The sequence below is a fragment of the Ostrea edulis genome, chromosome 5, assembly GCF_947568905.1.
Source record: "Ostrea edulis chromosome 5, xbOstEdul1.1, whole genome shotgun sequence".
Taxonomy (NCBI): Eukaryota; Metazoa; Mollusca; class Bivalvia; order Ostreida; family Ostreidae; genus Ostrea; species Ostrea edulis.
Genome location: NC_079168.1, coordinates 3233076 through 3254474, shown reverse-complemented (window position 1 = coordinate 3254474; position 21399 = coordinate 3233076). Strand labels below are relative to the sequence as shown.

The window sequence follows — 21399 nt, the reverse complement described above, 5'->3', positions numbered from 1 at the left end:
TTGAAAATCATGCGTATAACTACTCATTAGCGAATGTAAATACGCTTTACACTCTCAAAGTAATGCTTAGTAGTCCGCGTATTTGTGATACATGTAGTATGATATAAATATTAATTATCTATTCATATGAATTGAGGTTAGCCCAGGGCTTGATCATACATGATATTTAACGCTCTGAAATACATTTGGATGACAATCACAATTTTGAAAAATTGGAAGAGTTAACTCAAAACACTATTATATAGGCCTACTTGTTATACTTTCTTAGTTATGTGTATCTTATAAAGTCATGTCGCCGATCCATAGGTTTCATTTTTAAAAGAGAATATAGCCTTTGATTTATCCAAATTTTAATATTGTGTTATCTTAGCGTATGGATAAGAATGAAACGTACAGTATTTCATGTTTTGAAAGAAAAACAAAACAAAACGAGTTTTTCAATGCAATATATGCCTGGTGAAAATAGTATAATACATGAAACATGAAATACTGTACGTTTCATTCATTTTGCGTATTTGTAATCGAGTATAAAAATTTATGAAATGTCCTTAACCTTTGTTTAAGCAACAATGCATTGTTCGAAACCTACGTTACTGAATAGTATGCGTTACCAAATCATACGAAATTGTGTTAAAAATTTGTCTAACTTTGCACAAAGTATATGACCGCGTGGTTTTGAAGTTATTTATGTTTTAAAAGATTCGAACGAAATCAGAAACAATGCAAAAATCAGTAATTGGATACAAGTTTGACGAGATCACTGATTTTGAAATCTGGTGATGTAAACAAATTTAACATGGATATGCCAATTTTTAGACGATATTGTTCCCATTTCTGAAATTGTAGATGATGATTCTGACTAAATATAATTACAACATTATGGGGGGGGGGGGGGGATGCACCTTATATATTGTAACGTACATTTCTTATAGTATTATAAACTACTCGATTGTATTGAAGATCGAACTTTACATTCCTTATTTACCGGGGATATAATGACGAAACCACACACGCACACGCACACACACACACACACACACCATAATTAAGTATAGAAAATGAGTTTTGCAAACGTGAAATGTACGTTACGTGTGCGTTATCTGTTTTGAAACCCCATGAGTGCAGACACTTAAGGTTTCTGCAATTTGTATGGTTTCCATTGATGTTTTTAATGTTTGACAACAATATCTTAACATGGTTTCCATTGATGTTTTCAATATTATAGCAGCATAATTTTCGTATCAGACATTATACGTATTGATAGAGACACTAACGCAATATCACCTTTCAAAAATGAATGCATGATCTCGGGGAAACGTACATTGTGTTAATTTACTTGGTATTGAGGGTGCTTATGTTTGACATTGTGTAAAAAATGAAACGCATTATAATTACATGCATATAATTATATTTCTCTTGTCTTTTCTGCAATCATTTAGCAATATGAATAAGTGTGTAATGTAATTTAGATTACGGACAAAAAGACACAGGACAAAAAGTCACAAAATCCGTAGGACAAAAAGTCACAATGATGACTTTTGATTAGATAGGATAAAAAGTCACAGGACAATACGTCACTGGACAAAAAGTCACAAAAATGCTCACTAAAGCTGTTGTTCAGACACCAGGCAACAAGAAACAAGCCAGCTTTGTGGCATCACAGTTGTTTTCAATGAATTATATAGTAAAATACATAAAAGTTGACAAATTTTTTTAAATTTAATGCAGAGAAGTGATTGATTTCATTTATCATATTTTTTATCCCAATAAAGGCCATTAATTATTGAAAGTAAATGATAAAACTTGACTCTTGACATAGATTTATTTGTCCCACTAGGGGCATAGCATAGATACAAAAATTCAGCATGATTTGTAAACCTACATGAGGACAAGAAAAGTCACATCAATAGAAACAATATGCAAAACAAATAAAAAACAAACAAACAAAAAACCAACTACATAATCTATATTGTAGGTCAGGCAAAGTTGATGAGTAATTTGAATAATATGACAGAATTATATTCCCAGTCTACAAAAGATATCAGGGGACAGTGCTTTAGGATATGCATGTCTCAGTAAGTGCAAGTATTCTGACAGCATTCCTCCTCCAGTGGCGGATTTAAAATTTTCAAATTTAAGGTAAATCGTGGTATCTTGTTTAGAAAATGCACTAAACGATAAAAGAAGCAATCATTTATTCCATTCCCGGAAAAATGAATGACAAAATATTTTGATTTCTTGAATTACTTTATTGGGAGAACTTATTGTTTTTCCAAAAACCCTTAAAATTTGCGCCATTCTACTAATTTCACCTTATTAAAAATGATTGAAAATAGTACAACTGACTTAAATAGGAGACGACATATTTCAAGCCCTATAAAATCTGTAAAATCCAGGAGCTTTCGGGGGCTCTGTCCCCTGGGCCCCATCCAGGGCTTCGCCCGGGACCCACTGGGGGCCTCAAGGCGGCCCCCAAACCCCCTGCCTCATAAAGTGGCGCCCCCCGTAACCGCAATTCCTGGATCCGCCCCTGAAAACTGCCAGCATAATTACATATATTTAACAGGTAAATGAATTACTAAACCTAAATCTTACCAAGCACCCAGTGTTATAAATTAAAATAATTTGATCGTCACATTGAGTGAATCCATGAGTGTAGTATTTATACGTGACAGAGTTCCAATGAATTCCAACCCACATTTGTATTGGCTCTCAGTTTTCAGTGTAATTCCAAAATAACAAGCAAGAAACACAGTTTATAATTTATTAAATGAAAACATGCATTTAGAAGTCTATAATAGATATATTTTCTAAACTCCCGTAACACAGGCAATTACATCGCTTGGGGGTCGAATTTACTATATAAAGAGTATATAGTAAATTCGACCCCAAGCGATGCATTTGCCTGTGCCCCGTAACTGACCATAATTCCTGGTGTATATAAGCTAGTTCAATACTATCTTTACACAATACCACAAAAATTTGATACAGCGTTGAGATTAGAATTTCCAGAAAATCCCTAGATATTCACAATACATCCTCCATTTCGCATGTTAAAGGACACAACGCATGTTTCTAAACTTTTCATTTTTTCAGCAAAATTAACTCTTTTTATGCCTAAAACTACTTTAAATGTGTTTTAAATGAAATATTTTGTGTAGTTTTCGAGTTTGAAAGTGATGAAATTCAAATCTTGCGATATGCATATTTTCTTTCGCTAGTTTACGCGCCATTTTGTGTGACGTCATATGCGCCCTCGGGTTTGAAAACATCTATTAGCCATTTCATAAACAGATTAGATTTAATCGACAAAAAACCAATTGTCACGTTAACGGCTTGTAAATAATAATGCATTAAGATGTTTTTTGCCGTGCTCGGGTGTACTAGTTGTCGGTAGAAAGGATTTAGATTGAGTATTTTTCAATTTTTCGAAGGAAGGTACGAGAAAAAAGACGTGAATAATTTTTTTGTTGGAGCAGGAACTTTACCTTAAAAAACACACCCAGTCACCTTTTCAAACATCGCTTGGACAGAGACCCTGATAAACTGCGAGAAAATTCTCTGTAGGTTCATTGGATTTCCTTGAATTTCCATCAAAAGTCGTCTTCTTCTTTCCTGTTCATTGTGTCGTTGTGTAGTTACAGACTGTGATGAAGTTAATTTTCATTTTGGTAGTTTTTTTGCGAGGTTTCGGGTTAATTTTCTCGTGTATTGTGTTTTCTATTTTGTTGTTACCCAAGTCACTTTGTGTATAGGTTTTAGGTTAAGTTATTGCTATTTCAGTGCAGAGGGGATTTAAGAAGCTATCTGGGCCATATCAGGCAGTGCTCTCAGCGTTTCAGTATGTGTTCGGCGTGGGAATCAAAACACGTGAGACCGCACTGTACATGGGTGTTCCACGTGGTGGACTCGGCAATTATTTTGTGAGTCTAGTGTTGCCATTAGTGTAGTCGGCGTTATAACCAGTATCGTTGTTCAGTGAGAGACCTGTGAGTTCGGGACTGGAAGCGGAGGGGCTGTTCGCGCTGTATGGAGGCCTGGTGGTGCCAAGTGTGACGTGGTGTTAAATTGAATTGTGCTGAGTAGCCAAACTTTCATATTGTGTTTCAGTAAATTAACATTTTATCAAAAAGGAATTTGAGAAATTTGTACAAAACGTAATTTACTACTGTTTAACTTTTTCTGTAGTTAGCGGAATTAGCGACTATTCGAACCATTATGTAATACATTTATTACCAGTTATATTTTCAGCCTGGAATGACATACTTGTTGTATTAACTATTGAATTGTCTTGACAGTTATACGTTATATTGATTGTCAATATTGCCAGGTTTATTATACCAATTTATATTTCTTTCTCGGTGAGAGAGTATGGGTGTGTGAATGTGAAAGTGTGATTTCTTTGTTTTTCAAACATCTCTATATTTCTTATCTTATTGCTAAATAAATTTTCTTTTTATTTATTCTACGATTTATCATTTTCTCTATTGCCTACACAAAATCCAAAAGAACTTCATTACATATGGTGGCAGCGGTGGGATTTTGTGATAATTGGTTTAGAGAAAAGATATTTGGTAGAATATCGGTGGTTCAGAAAAAGTTCTATCAAATCAATTTAATTTTTGCAATTTTGATTTCAGTGCAATTTGAAAGTTTGGCTTATTGATTTGTTTTTCTTTGCTGCTCTGGTGTGTAGTTGATAATGTCATTGCCTCAGTGGGTTCAGGACGCTGTTGAGAAGGGTCAGGACTTGTCAGTGTGTCTCGAGTTGTGGAAACATGCTACGGCAGTTGATAGAGATGAACGTGCTACACAGAGAGAGGAGAAGAAACAAGAGATGGAACTACAACGAATGGCCATGGAGAAAGATGCAGAAAAACAGAAACTGGACGTAGAAAGGGAAATGGAGGAAAAAAGGTTACAGGTAAAAATGAGAGAATTAGATCTACAGGAACAGGCAATGAAAACCAAGGGTAAACCGGGTGATAGTGAGACCAAAGAACAGAAGCATGAGGTAAATTATCTGCTTCCCAAATATGTAGAAGGTGAAGATATAGATGTTTTCATCAGGTCATTTGAAAGACTGGCTAATCTGCATAAGTGGCCGAAGGCAGAGTGGGCAATACGACTAGTTCCACAATTGACGGGTAAGGCACTAGATAGTTACGCACGGTTGAGGGAAGTTGAGTCAAATGATTATGACGTCATTAAGAAGGCCATACTCAAAAGGTATGATTTGACGGCTAGTACTTACAAGGATAAGTTTAGGGCATGTAAACAAGATCCTAATGAAACATTCAGAGAGTTTTACACTCGTTCATTGAATTATTTCGAGCACAGGTGTCAGATGGAGAGAGTTGGCGAGAATTTTGTAGTGTTGGTAGATGTGCTTATGAGGGAGCAGATGATCAACAGTTCATCAAAGGATTTGCAGGTATCGTTGAAAGAAAGAAAACCAAAATCAGCAGATGAAATGATCGAGTTTGCTGAAGCATACCAGAATGCACATCGTGGGTCTGTGATCATGAACAAGGTTCATGCACAGGGTAATCCGAAGGACAGTAGAGGTAAGTCTCATGAACAGAAACCTGTGTCGGGTAATCCACAAAGTAAATCTGAAAAGAAGTGTTTCTTGTGTCATAGAATAGGTCACTTCATAAGCAAATGTCCATTACGCAAATCGACGGATAAAGATGCAAATGGTGAAAAACAGTGGGGAGGAAAACCTAAACCTGGTCAATCACAGGAAAAAGCAGGTTTAGTGCATTCACCAACAATGACGAGAAAGGGACAAACTTTAGAGTTACCCATGGCAGTGGAAGCAAAAGGAATCCATAAGGACACAAAGAAGAGTGGACTTAAGATTGAGTCGGGAATGGTGAATGGTAAGGAAGCATCTGTTTTGCGTGACACTGGGTGTACATCTATTCTGGTGGCAGAGAAGTTAATCAGAAGAGACGATTTAACAGGGGGCGTAAGTGAGGTGACCCTGGCAAACGGATGTTTGGAGAAATGTCCGGAAGTGTGGATTGAAGTCGATACAACCTATGTCAAAGGTAAGGTGGTGGCTTTAGTCATGAATACACCATTTGCAGATTTGATAATAGGAAATTACACACGAGCAGATATCCCTACTGAAAGGAACAACATTGAGAAAATGTCAAGGTCAGTAACAGATACTTGTCAGGCTGTGGAGACAAGGTCATCGGCAAAAAGAAAACCAGTTCAGAAGGAAGTGGTAGACATTGGTCAGGAGTTTGGTGGAAAATACTCTAGAGAGGAATGGATTGAGGAGCTAAGAAATGATCCTACGTTGGATGTCTACAAAAAACGAGTTGGTGATGGTACTCCCAAAGATAGAGGTGGCTACATATCACTTGAGAAAGGTATGTTATACAGACATTTCAAATCAGATGCAACCAAGGAAATCGTAAAACAGTTACTGGTACCAGCGAAATTTCGCAGTCGTATTCTGTCACTGGCCCACGATATTCCTATGGCGGGTCATCTTGGAATAAAGAAAACCAGGGAAAGAATATTGAAATATTTCTTTTGGCCAGGAATTTTCGACGACACTAAGAAATACTGTAGATCCTGTCCGAAATGTCAAAAAGGAACTTCGAAAACCAAGGTGAGTAAAGTTCCGTTAATTCAAATTCCTAGAATTGACGTACCTTTCCAGCGAATAGCAATAGACATGGTAGGACCATTACCTAGAACCAAAAGGGGAAATCAGTACGTATTGGTAATTTGTGACTATGCTACTAAGTACCCTGAAGCAATACCTTTAAAAAGTCAGGAAGCAGAAGTTGTCGTGGAGGCAATGGTTAAGGTTTTCTCGAGGGTAGGTGTACCAAAAGAGATTTTATCAGATCAAGGTACAAACTTTATGTCATCCCTGATGTCGGAGTTATGTCGACTGTTGAACATACACAAGTTAAACACAACTCCGTATCATCCTCAAGCAAATGGTCTGGTCGAGCGGTTTAATGGGACTTTAAAGAGGATGCTCCAAATTTATGCACAGGATGAGCCAGGTAAGTGGGATAAGCTTTTGCCATATCTCCTATTTGCTTATAGGGAAGTTCCACAGGAATCGACAGGCTTTGCACCATTTGAGCTGATGTATGGGAGACACGTCAGAGGACCACTTGCTATTCTTAGAGAAAGCATCGATGGTGAGGAAGACTCAGTACTCAGCTACATCATTGAGATGCGCGAGAAACTGGCAAAGATGGCAGATCTCGTATCAGAGAAGGAACAGGACAGTAAAACGGACCAGAAAAGGTATTACGACCGAAATGCGAGAAATAGGTCATTTGAAGTCGGGGACAAAGTCCTGGTATTGTTACCGACGAGTACAAAGAAAATATTGGCACAGTGGAAAGGACCTTTTTCTGTATTGGAGAAAGTAAGTCCGGTAGACTACAGAGTACGGTATGACAACGGCGGTACCAAAGTTTACCATGTCAACATGCTAAAACGCTGGTTTGAAAGAGATGAAGAGAATGAGAAGCAAGTTATAACAGCAGTATGTATTGCAGATCATTCGGAAGAGGATAATGAGTGCATTGATAATCCCTTGGTGGATCCAAGAGACAATTTCAAAGATGTCAAGATATCCGACACATTGTCTGAGGAACAGAAAACGGAACTCATGGAATGTTTGCAAGAATGCAGCGAGGTGTTGACCAATGTTCCTGGCAGAACGTCGATATTAAACACATTGCAGGGACGGATAACAAGATGGCGGATTTTTTATCCAGACCAATTTAAGTTGGTTTCAATTTTGTTTTCAACTTCATCATAATTTATTTAAAATGATGGACATTTTGTAAATAAATGGGGGCGTATGTGATGAAGTTAATTTTTATTTTGGTAGTTTTTTGTGGTGTTGTTTGTAAATAGTTGTTTATGCTTGTAAGGTGTTTCCATAGTGTGATTGTTGGTCGATAAGGCTATTTTTAGCATACCGGTTTGGTCAGCCAGAGTAGCGGCTGTTTGTCAAGCGTGCGGCCACGTTTTCATGCTGTCCAGCAGGGGTCTTTTCTTGGCGAATTCCAGAAGTTAGTCTGGGTAATGGGTAGCCAGAGAGACAAACATTTTACTGTGTGGGCATAGGTTTTCTCCAGCCGGTAAGCTATTTTTGCGTGAAAATATTTGCGAGGTTTCGGGTTAATTTTCTCGTGTATTGTGTTTTCTATTTTGTTGTTACCCAAGTCATTTTGTGTATAGGTTTTAGGTTAAGTTATTGCTATTTCAGTGCAGAGGGGATTTAAGAAGCTATCTGGGCCATATCAGGCAGTGCTCTCAGCGTTTCAGTAGGTGCTCGGCGTGGGAATCAAAACACGTGAGACCGCACTGTACATGGGTGTTCCACGTGGTGGACTCGGCAATTATTTTGTGAGTCTAGTGTTGCCATTAGTGTAGTCGGCGTTATAACCAGTATCGTTGTTCAGTGAGAGACCTGTGAGTTCGGGACTGGAAGCGGAGGGGCTGTTCGCGCTGTATGGAGGCCTGGTGGTGCCAAGTGTGACGTGGCGTTAAATTGAATTGTGCTGAGTAGCCAAACTTTCATATTGTGTTTCAGTAAATTAACATTTTATCAAAAAGGAATTTGAGAAATTTGTACAAAACGTAATTTACTACTGTTTAACTTTTTCTGTAGTTAGCGGAATTAGCGACTATTCGAACCATTATGTAATACATTTATTACCAGTTATATTTTCAGCCTGGAATGACATACTTGTTGTATTAACTATTGAATTGTCTTGACAGTTATACGTTATATTGATTGTCAATATTGCCAGGTTTATTATACCAATTTATATTTCTTTCTCGGTGAGAGAGTATGGGTGTGTGAATGTGAAAGTGTGATTTCTTTGTTTTTCAAACATCTCTATATTTCTTATCTTATTGCTAAATAAATTTTCTTTTTATTTATTCTACGATTTATCATTTTCTCTATTGCCTACACAAAATCCAAAAGAACTTCATTACACAGACGGTTGAAGTTTTGGGATGGGTATGGCCTTTGGTGATATATACCTGTTGTTGTTGTTGTTGATTTTTAAAGATTTGCTGTAGATTTCTAATTCCTCTGCGACGTTTTCAGCTTTGGAGTTATGAGCCTTAAGTAGGTGGCGCTTCAACTCTGATTTCCCTTTGGGCAAATGGAATCCTTCTTGGGTGTAATTAAAAAGGATCAGAGTTACCAGTATCTATTTTATGTTCAACTATATCAGTTATTCCACGCTGTTCCCCCGGGCCAACAAAAATGTCTTTACATTGTACCAGTAACGAACATACGTGTATCTTTGATTTTTGTGACTCGTTTACCTTTTCTGTAAATCTGTTTACCTAAGATTTCTTTCAAATGATCGGGTAGTTCGAGTTTTTAGGATTCATCTGTTTGTTTTCATTTTTAACTGGAAATAATTTTTCAAATGTCTGTAAACTAGCAATGATGGCATCTCTATCTAGTTTGATAGGGCGATCGTGGAAATTAGCTACTGGAATGGAGTCTTTTTATTATTTTCTGGTTTCACTTTTGATTTACACATGATTAATTTTTCATTTTGTAGTGCTTTTGATGGTTCTAGTAAACCTTCGTTATCTCTGTATTCACTAGCTGTCAATATAACCTGGGATAAACATTTGGGGGTACGGAAACAGGCGCAGACACTCTAACTCTGGCACACGAATAAACACGACTCCTTTCTGGGCATAGACGGACAGAATCCTTGCCTATCTCGAGTTTACGACTTTTTGTTATCAGGATTGCAGACTTCTGACATAAAAAATCCATTCCCAAGATACCCCTGAGTTGACCATCAAGTCTACCAACTAGCACGTGATAATTGTACGTGTGTTTACCCTGTTGGATACAGAAGTAAGATTTTCCTAAAACAACTAGTTCAGTTCCCCAGGCGTAGTTGCAACGCTTCGTAACTCAGGTTTCCTGCCTCCTAACTGATTGAAACATTCTCAGATATTAAAGTGATGGGGTTTTTTTGTATCAACTAGAGGTTCGCTTGTATAACCATGGATTACGACTGGAACATAGAGACAGCCGTCTGACACTTTGTTCAAGTTAAGTTTAATTGTTGGCCAGACAGATGTACCATCATTTTCACGTGTACTGGTCGAACGTTTGGCCCCGAGTTCGACCTTCGCTAGTTTCCCATATTTTCAAAATTTTCTGAGTCTTTATTTAGTCCTGCGCTCGGGAGCATCTGTCGCTTTTCTTTATTGGAAAATGTGTAAAAAAAAAAAAAAAAAAAAAAAAAAAAACTATTTGAGGATTCGTTTTCATTATAACAATAAATTCACCAAAGCTGAGGAACAATTAGCAGATAAAAGTAGGAAATCAGTGTTTGGTCTCAGAAATAAAATATATACGAGGGATGTCACTAAATATTGAAACTTTATTATCGCTTTCTGATTGTTATATTGGAGGAATAGTCAATTATGCCTCTGAAATTTGGGGTAATCATAAAGGTTGTAATGCTGAAAAAGTAGATACCGACTTCTGTAAGCAAATACTTGGAGTGAAGAAGAGTACAAGCAATGTAGTTGTATACACTGAATTGGACAGAGTTCCTCTGATGTATGATAGGTTGTATTCCATTGTTAAGTTTTGGAGTAAGGTGCTAGCTAACGAAAATTGTTTAATTAGAAAATGTTATGAAGAAATGTATATTAACAGGCAGATATTCTAATACAATCAGAACTAATAGATGTACTTTTTGTGTGAATGATATTGAAGATGAATAACATTTTATATTAGTTTTTTTTTTTCTGTTCAGAATTACGGGAAAAAAAATATATTGAGAAATATTGCTATAAAAGACCTTCAATGTTTAAATTAATTCAATTGTTTAACACCGATCTTTTGTAACCTTGGAAAATATATACATGTACATGTATATATAATAGCATAATCCTAATAGAAAGTCGTAATCCATGATTTTAATATTTGTAATTAAGTACGTATACATATGTTCTCCAGTAAATGTACCACCGCCATGTTTATATTGTTTGTAATATTGTGCTGATAGGCTGATAGACCCTGCATGGCCACTCCAGGTAAATGACATCTGTTTAGATTAGGCTCCGCCTACATTTTTACCGATCGTACGGTCATAAGATGATCTTTAAATATGAAATGCACTTTGCATGACTGCTCTGGCGATTTTACATGCCAACAAATTGTAACCACATTTACGACAAAGACTCTCTGTGTAGCCGTCAATTTTCCTAGGAAAATTTGTAATATATTCCATTTAACCGCTGTTTAATCTTCTTGCGAGTCGATATACACAATCGTTTTCCATGATATACGACCTGGGAACTATCATAGGCGTAGCTTGGGTTCGAATATTACCGAGGCAGGGGGTCTGGGGGGCTGCGCCCCCCAGAAGCTATCGACATTTTAACAGCGTAAAAGGTGGGTTTTTTTTTTTTTACCGAGGCAGCTGCCTTGGTTGCCTCAATGGAAGCTACGCCACTGCCTATATACTAACATATAGGTCCCTGATACGATGTAACGCTACATTTCTAATCTGTACGCTGGATATAGCATATATATATGTAACCTGTTACATGTAACAAGAACGCGTATTACCAATTTAATTTCGATGATAAAAGCATTCATACGACGTTTTCTAATACGCTCAAATTTCTAGAACATATTGTAAAGCACACACACATTATAAAACGTCTGAAAATATTAATGAAAGCGCTAACGTTTTAGAGTTTTGCCTTTCTTTTTTTTTTAATTTGGATATGTAAATATCGGACACCAAGCATTTTTACTGTTTGGATATACATGTATATAAAAAATGGGACCCCCACCCCACTCTCTGTAGCAAAACGTGTTGTAACGTGTAGCGGTCACCCAGCCACGTGCTGATCACGCTCGCCAGTTTAGGCGAATGAGAACAGGGAATTATTTTGCAATTACTATCGTATCCAACGAGTTTGTAAACATTCTGAAGAACTTTGTGTGATTTTCTCGTTATGATCTTACATTTCGCCACCTTTTTGGAACATGCAAAATTTCACCAATATCTTAGACCCTATGCCTTTAAGAGGCGTGATCAATTAGAGAGACGCTCTACCACATCACCAGAAAAGCTAGCCCACTAGCGAGGCGGTACATGTATAAGTTCCCTCTTAAACTGTCCGCTAGTCTTTTAAGCACATTCATTATATTAAAGCTTAATATTTTTCATAAGTTACAATCATTTTAAAATACATATGCATATGAAGTATATGAAACAGTGAATTCTATGGATGACTAAATTCCTGTTCTCTCTGTAATTTCTGCTTCCCTTGTTTATACTAAGCCTTTTGATTTTACAAAATGCTGACCTCCTCACAACATTATTGCATACAAAATTTTCCGTTTCGCATTTTAGCAACACCCTAACATGGAGTGTTGTTGAGGGTTGGAAACTGCTAGGCTAGAAAAAGTCTAAAAAAGAAATCAAACCAGTTTGACTAGGAAGAACATTTTAATAATAGATAACAAGATAATTGTACATAATTTGAATGTATTTTTTCTTCTGAGTAGCATCTTATATATGCTAAAGTATTTGGTAGAATGTACAAATTATTCGAAAAATTACAATTCATGTAATGACTCGCTATATACCACTCTCTACTGTGGAAACATGGATTTTACGAGGTTCAATTTTCCTGGATTTTGTGGATACCCCTATCCCAAGAATATCAAACTACAACGAAATACACAATTTGCCACTGTATAGATACCATACGAAATTCCATTCCAACGAAACAGTAAAAATCTCCACAATTCAACAAGATGTGTTTGTGAAACACAAATGCCCCCGATAATGGCCAATTCCGAAGATGGCCAAGGTCACAAGGACAAATATCTTGGTACCAGTAGAAAGATCTTGTCACAAGAATTAAATGTTCATGTACAATATGAAAGCTCTAATATTTACCATTTGGAAGTTACAATGTATGACCAATGTCATTTTTTTTAAAAGTAGGTCAAATGTCAAGGTCAAAAGGTTTAGTATCAATGGAAAGGTCTTGTCACAAGGAATACTCATGTGAAATATCAAAGCTCTATCACTTACTGTTCAAAAGTTATTAGCAAGGTTAAAGTTTCAGACAGAATGACAGACAGGACAAAAACAATATCCCCCCCCCCCCCCCCCCCCCCCCCGGATCTTCGATCTCGGGGGCATAAAAATTAGCCCCCACAAATTTAAATGATTCCACAGGACTTTAAAAAAGAGACCCAATATTTTATCATTAGACAGCAAGATAAGCAAGTCATTACACATGGCACTATAGATAACATAATCAAATACATCCCAATCTCATTGAGAGGTAAAATACAAGTCCCTGATATTTCCTCTAACAATTGGCCCCACTTCCTGGCTGTGTATAATTCATTGTCCCACTTCCTGGCTGTGTATAATTCCTCTAACTAGAGGAAGGTAGGTAGATCATGGCCCCACTTCCTGGCTGTGTGGCAAACAAAGATGTCCCTACCAAAGCTGCCTTGGATGGAATTTTGTCATAAAAGTTTTCCTTGACTTTGACAAGAAATTTCATCACTTCATTGGTCGGTACCATGGAAACTGCACATCCTCCCCAGCCTGCTCCCGTCAGCCTGGATCCCAGGGCACCTGACTCCCTGTCAACAGTAAACATCAACTCTTGTTTACATAACAATTGTTTCCCCATCTTCAATTCAGTACAGTACAACATGCTTATCACCAACACACTTATAACGAAGTCACTTATAACGAACAGACTCATAATGAAGTCAGTTACATTTGTAATCCTCTCATTGAGGAATAAATATCACGTTGCAATATTTATTATAAGTGTGTTTTAATGTATGCAACAGGATCACAGGCCACTTGTGTTCCTGTCAACAGTAAACAAAAACAATCAGAAACGGCAATGTTGGACATAATTCCAGGTTGCTGCTTTCCTTAAACCATATTCCACTCAATGGTCAAGTGAACTTGGGGTGAAGTTGTTGAAATGATGCCATACATACATGTAGAAGCACTCATGCTCAGGTGAATAGCCAGATTTTTCCTTATCATTAGGAAAAGAAAATTGTATTAATTATATACTTTGTTATACTTACAAACAGATATTGACAAGATTGTCCAGGTCAGTGCAGCTGCACTCGTACATATCCCTACAGCTGGTGTGGCTTTCATTCATCAGTGCCCCCAGTTTCTGCGGGGCAGAGGGATCTGCCTCATCACAGATGTGTTTAAAGGACAGGACCCGTCCGGCCTCAGAGAACACGTGAGTGGCGCGTTGAAAAAGCTTGAAAGATTGCACTGTAAAGTATTGAAGGAAGACTCGAATGTAAGTCTCAAAGATTGCACTGTAAAGTATTGAAAGAAGACTCGAATGTAAGTCTCAAAGATTGCACTGTAAAGTATTGAAGGAAGACTCGAATGTAAGTCTCAAACTTATAATGTTGTGCATCCTGCTAAACCAAGCTTTTTAATTTCATTAACATCATAAAAATCAACCTGTATTGTTGTTGAAGAAATGATACTTTAACTTTTCAATCATTTTAAAAACTTTCATTCATTTTGACTTGTACATGTATAATGAACCACATACCATGTGTAGTCCTGGCACTGAGAACATTGTTTACAAAATCCTCCTCTTTCATTTCCAGAATCTGACAGATTTCAGAGCGAGTGTAAGGTTCCTTGTGTAGCAGTTTTTGGACAAGTTCTACAGCCTGTGGCAGACTTAAATTCAGCGCCTTCTGCACATCTCCCAGACGCTGAAAGTTAGCCCACTGGAGGTCTTTCTTCTTGGCCAGAATCTGAACAATAACATGAAGTACTAGTAAATTACACAAACAACATGTGCTATATTCTCATTATATTTCATAGAGGCTGATTTTTTTCTTCAATTTTTTGTGGATTCCATGAATAAGCCTAATCCGAGAAATCAAAAACCTAAACAATATCCACTACTGATGCCCTTCAGTGTTCTGAAACCACATGCATGAAATCACATTCCAAAGAATTTGTAAAATTTTGGCTACAACATTACTAATTCCACTGTAACTGTCTGCTAAAAAGTTTAAAAATTGGACCATGATGATGAAATATTTTAATGTACATTGAAAACGGCTATGATCCACTCTTCATAATAATACTATGCATACTGAAGCAGAATTGATTGGAAATTGAATCCAGTATGATTAGCTTTATCATGACTTTGTTTTATCAACTGTTGCTTACTACAAAAGATAGATAAACAATGAAATATGGCCTGATCAGGGATGTTAGATTGACAATTATGAATATAAATGTGGATCATCAGTAGCACTTTTTGGACACGTTTTATTACAATGACTGCTCTCATTAATTTCTGTTTATCATATCTAGTATAACTGGATGTTTTAACTTCAATAATTGGGTGTTGAATTAAGATGCTGCTGTTTATCTAGTGATGGGAAATCGGGAAAAAATAATTAATCAATGATCGGATTAATTGGATGCACCTTTTCGATTGATTAATCGAAAAATTATCGAATTTTATTAATTTCAAATTTATGGCATAAATACATTAAATTTACTTTATTTTTTACCCTGGCTAAATATTAAGTTAATTAGAATAAAATCATAAGATTGAGTGATTGTATCTTGTTTAACGTCTCTCTCGGGAAGTTTTCACTCATATGGAGACGTCTAAAATCATTAGAAATTTGAAGTTAATAATCCCATGCTTTCAATTTTGTTTTCCCGGGATAGGGATAGATCTTTCAACTTTTGTTGTTGTTCTTATGGTATCCAGTATAGAATAGAGCCTCAATACCCCTTGCTTGTTGTAAGAGGCAAAATCCGAGGCCCCGGGACGTGTTACAGCAGGCAGCTGTGGTTCGATAAAGATCCCTCCCTGCTCAAAGACTGTAAGCGCCGAGCATAGGCCTAAATTTTGCAGCCCTTCACCGGCAATGATGACGTTTCCATATGAGTGAAAGATTCTCAAGAGGGACATTAAAACAATATTCAATTTTATCGGATGATTCAGCTTCGTCAGCCATTTATGATTTTAGTTAAGTCGCAGCAGGAATATTCATATTATTTAAAACAAAAATACCGATGTTGGCGATTTTCGATTTTGAAAATGGCAATTGATTATTCACATCGTTTCAGATATAGTGACCGACAATCGAAAGTCGACGATAATCGGTACATCGCTATGTTTATCACATTAGTATACCTGAGCTGTGATTCTACACTCTAACATTGACTGTGGAATTCACCTAAGTTTCAATTCTACATTCTAAGAGCCAAGCGTTGAATTGTTTATCACATCTAGTATACCTGAGTTGCGATTCTACACTCTAACACCCGAGTGTTGAATTCTGATGTCGCTGCTTTATTCATCTCCACACAGCTGTTAGAAATCACAAAAGAAATTCCATCAGGCAGGTACACATCAGTGGCTTTCAGCGGATTAAACTCAATCAACTTAGCCTGTAAAGAGCGGGTTAAACTCGATCAACTTAGCCTGTAAAGAGCGTGTTAAACTCAATCAACTTAGCCTGTAAAGAGTGGGTTAAACTCGATCAACTTATCCTGTAAAGAGTGGGTTAAACTCAATCAACTTAGCCTGTAAAGAGCGGATTAAACTCGATCAACTTAGCCTGTAAAGAGCGTGTTAAACTAAATCAACTTAGCCTGTAAAGAGCGAATTAAACTCAATCAACTTAGCCTGTAAAGAGCGGATTAAACTCGATCAACTTAGCCTGTAAAGAGCGGATTAAACTCGATCAACTTAGCCTGTAAAGAGTGGGTTAAACTTGATCAACTTATCCTGTAAAGAGCGGATTAAACTCGATCAACTTAGCCTGTAAAGAGTGGGTTAAACTTGATCAACTTATCCTGTAACTTATCCTGTAAAGAGCGGATTAAACTCGATCAACTTAGCCTGTAAAGAGTGGGTTAAACTTGATCAACTTAGCCTGTAAAGAGCAGGTTAAACTCAATCAACTAAGCCTGTATAGAGCATTATGGCTGAAGTACCTCTTTTTTTGTACTATATCGCAACAGATTAACAGATAACATGAAGTGTGGTTATATACATGACAAACACTTCACTTTCACTTGGAAAATTTTAAAATAACAAAATTTCTAAAATATTTTTGTGAGGATCTCATTACAAAGTTTACATGCTAAGAAAACATCATTTCTATTAAAATGCAATTTCCGGTATGGATTTCAATTTCATTGATAACTTTTATCCTCCTATTAAACAAAATTTAACCCCAACAAAATTTTCAGATATTACATGTATAGTACTTGGGCCATTTGTCAACAAACCTTTATGAGAATTAAGGACCAATTCCATTTTATTATATTTTTCAGCAATTCCTTTCCATACAAAGAATAAGTTTGTATGTAACATAATTTTCTTACTGTTCCTTTCTGAGCCATGAATGATATGGCCTGATCCATCCCTCCTCCCTGCGTTCCAATATAGCGCTCACATCTAGCACACATGTCTGCCAACTTGTCCTAAAAATGAAAGAAATTGTTTAATGAATGACACTCAACTAAATTTGTTTTAAGAAATCAAATATCTGTTTTTTCCTATTTTGATGTTGTTTTACTATAGAGCTTTTACTTAGGCTTTTATGGCCCGCACTGTAAATGCCCAGGGACGACTTTCACTCAATTGTGATGTCACATCTGCTTAGGAGCGAGATCAAAAGATCAATGTTGGATAAAAATCTAACTTCAAATAGTGAGAGGGAGGGGGATTTCTGTCATCTGACATCGATTACACTTCCTTGGAAAAAGTTATGTAATACTGTTTAATATACTAAAGTACTCACATAATACTGGTATACAAAAGTACTCACATAATACTGGTACACAAAAGTACTCACATAATACCGGTATACAATAGTACTCACATGATACTGGTATACCTAAGTACTCACATAATACTGGTATACATAAGTACTCACATAATACTGGTATACATAAGTACTCACTTAATACTTTTATATATAAGGAATCTATAGTATTGGACTAGTAGGACTACTCTGTCAGGTGACTACAGGATTTTACCTTGGGTAGACTTTGACCATTTGCATGCATTGTGACCAGGGCAGAACAACACACAAGTGCACTAGAACTGGACAAGCCAGAACTCGGAGGAACCGAGCCGTCCACCATACACCTCATTCCACAGGCCGTGGACTGGAGCTGAAGGTGTTCCACCATTCCAAGAAATCCACATTGAAAGTAGTCCTGCCACCGCGGATGATCTTTGTTGATATCCACATTGTTAATTGGAAATTCAAAATCACTATAAAAAACAAAAACAAGTAAAGTTGGCTTTATAAAAACACTTTTATCACCACAAAGCTTTCATCAGTCACCTTTAAGGAATTACAAATATATATCTGAATGTGAAACTCAATAGACAATTAATCAATTCAGTACTCTTGATTTTTTTCTAATTAAATCACCAAGGTACCTGTATAAATCACTTTTTACATTTGAAAGTAAAACTTCTTGAGATTTTGTTGCTGCTGCGGCAATAACAACATCCTGTTCTATCGCCATAGGCAACACTGAGTAACCACAGTAATCGATGTGTTCCCCTAAAAACAAGAAGTATCGGTATCATAGTAAAGTCTGCATTAGTAATGGTCCAGAGTTGTATTTACTTACCATATGCTTACCAACTGGAATGAAAGACTGCAATCGGTCTGATATTTAAATCCATTGGCATTGCAATCATTACCTCTTGTACTGATAATCTAACGTGGTCAATATTACGTTTAATTGATCTGAATAAACATTCATTTCAAAATTTATTACTTTCCCGTGCGGGTAAGCTCATCACTCTAAGTCTGTTTCCCGATACGACATTGCACTTGTCCTGGGCAACGGGAAAGCGTAAATCTAAACCCCTTATCTACAAATGGCAATGAGGCATTGTACAAAGTTTCAAGTCTATCTGATAATTTAAGCCATGTAGGAGTCTGGAGAAGCATTCACAAGATTTTGTGACAGATACATGGATGGACAGAAAGTACAAAAACAATATGGCTCCCTCTGGAAGATTGATTGATTGATGTTTTCTGCCACACACAACGATGTTTTCCGCCACACACAACAATTTTTCAGTTATACCTGGTGGCGCCCAGTTTTTATTGGTGGAAGAGAGAACCCAGATACAATGTACCTGGGAAGAGACCACCGACCTTCTGAAAGTAAATTGGGAAACTTTCTCAGTTACCGGTGCGAGCGGGATTCGAACCTGCGCCAACAGAGGTGAGAGGCCGTGTGATTTTGACCGTGATGCTCTAACCACTCGGCCACGGACGCCCCTAAGGGAGACATAAATAGAAATCATGTAATTTTAAAACAAAACTTATGTGGGCATATTATGATTTTTGAATTAAGAAAAAAAATCACTTTCATTTAAAAACTCAATAGTTTACTGCAAAACTTGAATCTGGAGATCCAGAAAATAATCAAGCACAACACAATAAATATTGCACTCAGATAGTAAAACACTATAAATATTGCACTATACTCGGATAGCAAAAACACTATAAATTTTGCACTATACTCAGATAGTAAAACACTATAAATATTGCACTATACTCAGATAGTAAAACACTAAAAATATTGCACTATACTCAGATAGTAAAACACTATAAATATTGCACTATACTAACTTGGATAGTAAAACACTAAAAACATTGCACTATACTCGGATAGCAAAAACACTATAAATATTGCACTATACTCGGATAGTAAAACACTATAAATATTGCACTATACTCGGATGGTAAAACACTATTCAAATATTGCACTATACTCAGATACTAAAACAATGTTTTATCTTAAATCATTCTGTACAGGGACTCTGACATCTCAAGAATATTTAATATGACTGACGTGTCAAAGTCTACTGATGAACTCATTGACAAACAAACAAAACATTCTCTTTCTTCATGCTCTTTGTTGTAACATTGGTGAATGGTCTACACAAGCCTGATAAATCAAGTACCACTTGAACTTTTGTGTGTCTGTAAATCTCTCCTTATACATAAAGACGAAGATAAACAATGTCCTTCTTTTATATATACATGTACTGTAAATCTAAGCAGTATAGTATATCAATGTAAAACCCATTTACAGTCAATCCATGGTACACAAAAGTATATATATATTTTCATTACCAAGAAGTGCAGATTCTAATTTCCTGATAAAGTTAACAAGTTCACCAAAACAAAATTTACCGTACAAACACATCAGTATCTAAAACAACAGTAAATGTACTTATTATCATACCACATTTACACAACTATAGAGTTAAATATAAAAGCAGGTACTTATAATTAATGGCAGATAATCATTTTATATAAATTTGTGTCAAATAATGTCACGAGATTGGTTTTCAATCTTATGTTTTAATGCTTTAAAGTTTCTGATTAGGGCACTACAAATCTGATAGGCCTGTTGTCTTTCATTGTATTATTGTCTGATTAATTCAGTCTATTTTCACATTTGTTAGTAATCATGCTAAGATAAGCCCTCTTTGGTGAGGGCTTATCTTAATTAATTATAAGTACCTGCTTTTATATTTAACTCTATAGTTGTGTAAATGTGGTATGATAATAAGTACATTTACTGTTGTTTTAGATACTGATGTGTTTGTACGGTAAATTTTGTTTTGGTGAACATGAATAGGGAGACAGCTGACTGGCATAACATGCATTTACCTATTAAATTTACTCTTCCCGGGGCTCTTCCGAAAAATTCTGGTTTACACCCAAACCTTTTTTCAAAATTTTCTGTCAACTTCTTTAATCTGCAAAAATAAAGTAAATAATTTTTTCCTTAAAATTCTCTGTCAACGTCGTTAAAATGCAAAATAGACAGCTGTCAGAGCTTAATTTTCGATGAGTATTTAGTCTGGTTTTGCACATACAAGTGCATATTGATAATAAGATGAGGGGGTCATTATCAAAGTCAAAGGAGACTGGATTAAGTGATAATAATATGATGTGAGCTGTTAACAGTGGTTAAAAAAAAATTAAATGTCTTGTTTATTTTTCAAAATTGACTCAGTCGTCTTTAACAACTGATCCAAATCATCTGATTAAAGTCGTGAAATGTGATATTTTCAATTTCATCGTTAGGTAATATCAGGAAGAAGTTACCTGTCAGCTGCAGCCGTCTGCGGCACATGTTGAAAATCGACGACAGGTACATTCTCCGCCATATTTAGTGTCATGTGATCAAGAGACCCATTTGCGATCCCGATTAATTGATATTCAAAGTTTAATTTAAAAAATACTTAACATCAAACTTTTCTCGATAAAATATGCAG

The 21399-nt window shown here is 36.3% G+C and overlaps 2 protein-coding genes and 1 long non-coding RNA gene across 3 annotated transcripts; 2 read left to right on the top strand and 1 right to left on the bottom strand.

Annotated features, from left to right (window-relative positions):
• The first annotated feature begins 4702 nt into the window (after window positions 1–4702).
• On the top strand, window positions 4703–7942 carry LOC125651385 (uncharacterized). Its single transcript, XM_048879945.2, has 2 exons — window positions 4703–7664; window positions 7926–7942. The coding sequence occupies exons 1-2, from the start codon at window positions 4703–4705 to the stop codon at window positions 7940–7942; spliced, it is 2979 nt and encodes a 992-aa protein (XP_048735902.2).
• A 52-nt stretch (window positions 7943–7994) lies between these two features.
• Window positions 7995–8944, top strand: LOC125650871 (uncharacterized). The gene is made up of 2 exons (XR_007361160.2): window positions 7995–8135; window positions 8264–8944. It is a non-coding gene; the product is annotated as an uncharacterized LOC125650871 (long non-coding RNA).
• Window positions 8945–12499: 3555 nt separating this feature from the next.
• On the bottom strand, window positions 12500–21319 carry LOC125650805 (N-acetylgalactosamine kinase-like). Its single transcript, XM_048879326.2, has 9 exons — window positions 21230–21319; window positions 20789–20877; window positions 18526–18652; window positions 18114–18354; window positions 17457–17555; window positions 16362–16514; window positions 14638–14848; window positions 14144–14345; window positions 12500–13678 (listed from the first exon to the last, which is right to left on the bottom strand). The coding sequence occupies exons 1-9, from the start codon at window positions 21301–21303 to the stop codon at window positions 13465–13467; spliced, it is 1410 nt and encodes a 469-aa protein (XP_048735283.1). The 5' UTR covers window positions 21304–21319; the 3' UTR covers window positions 12500–13464.
• Between the last annotated feature and the right edge of the window lie 80 nt (window positions 21320–21399).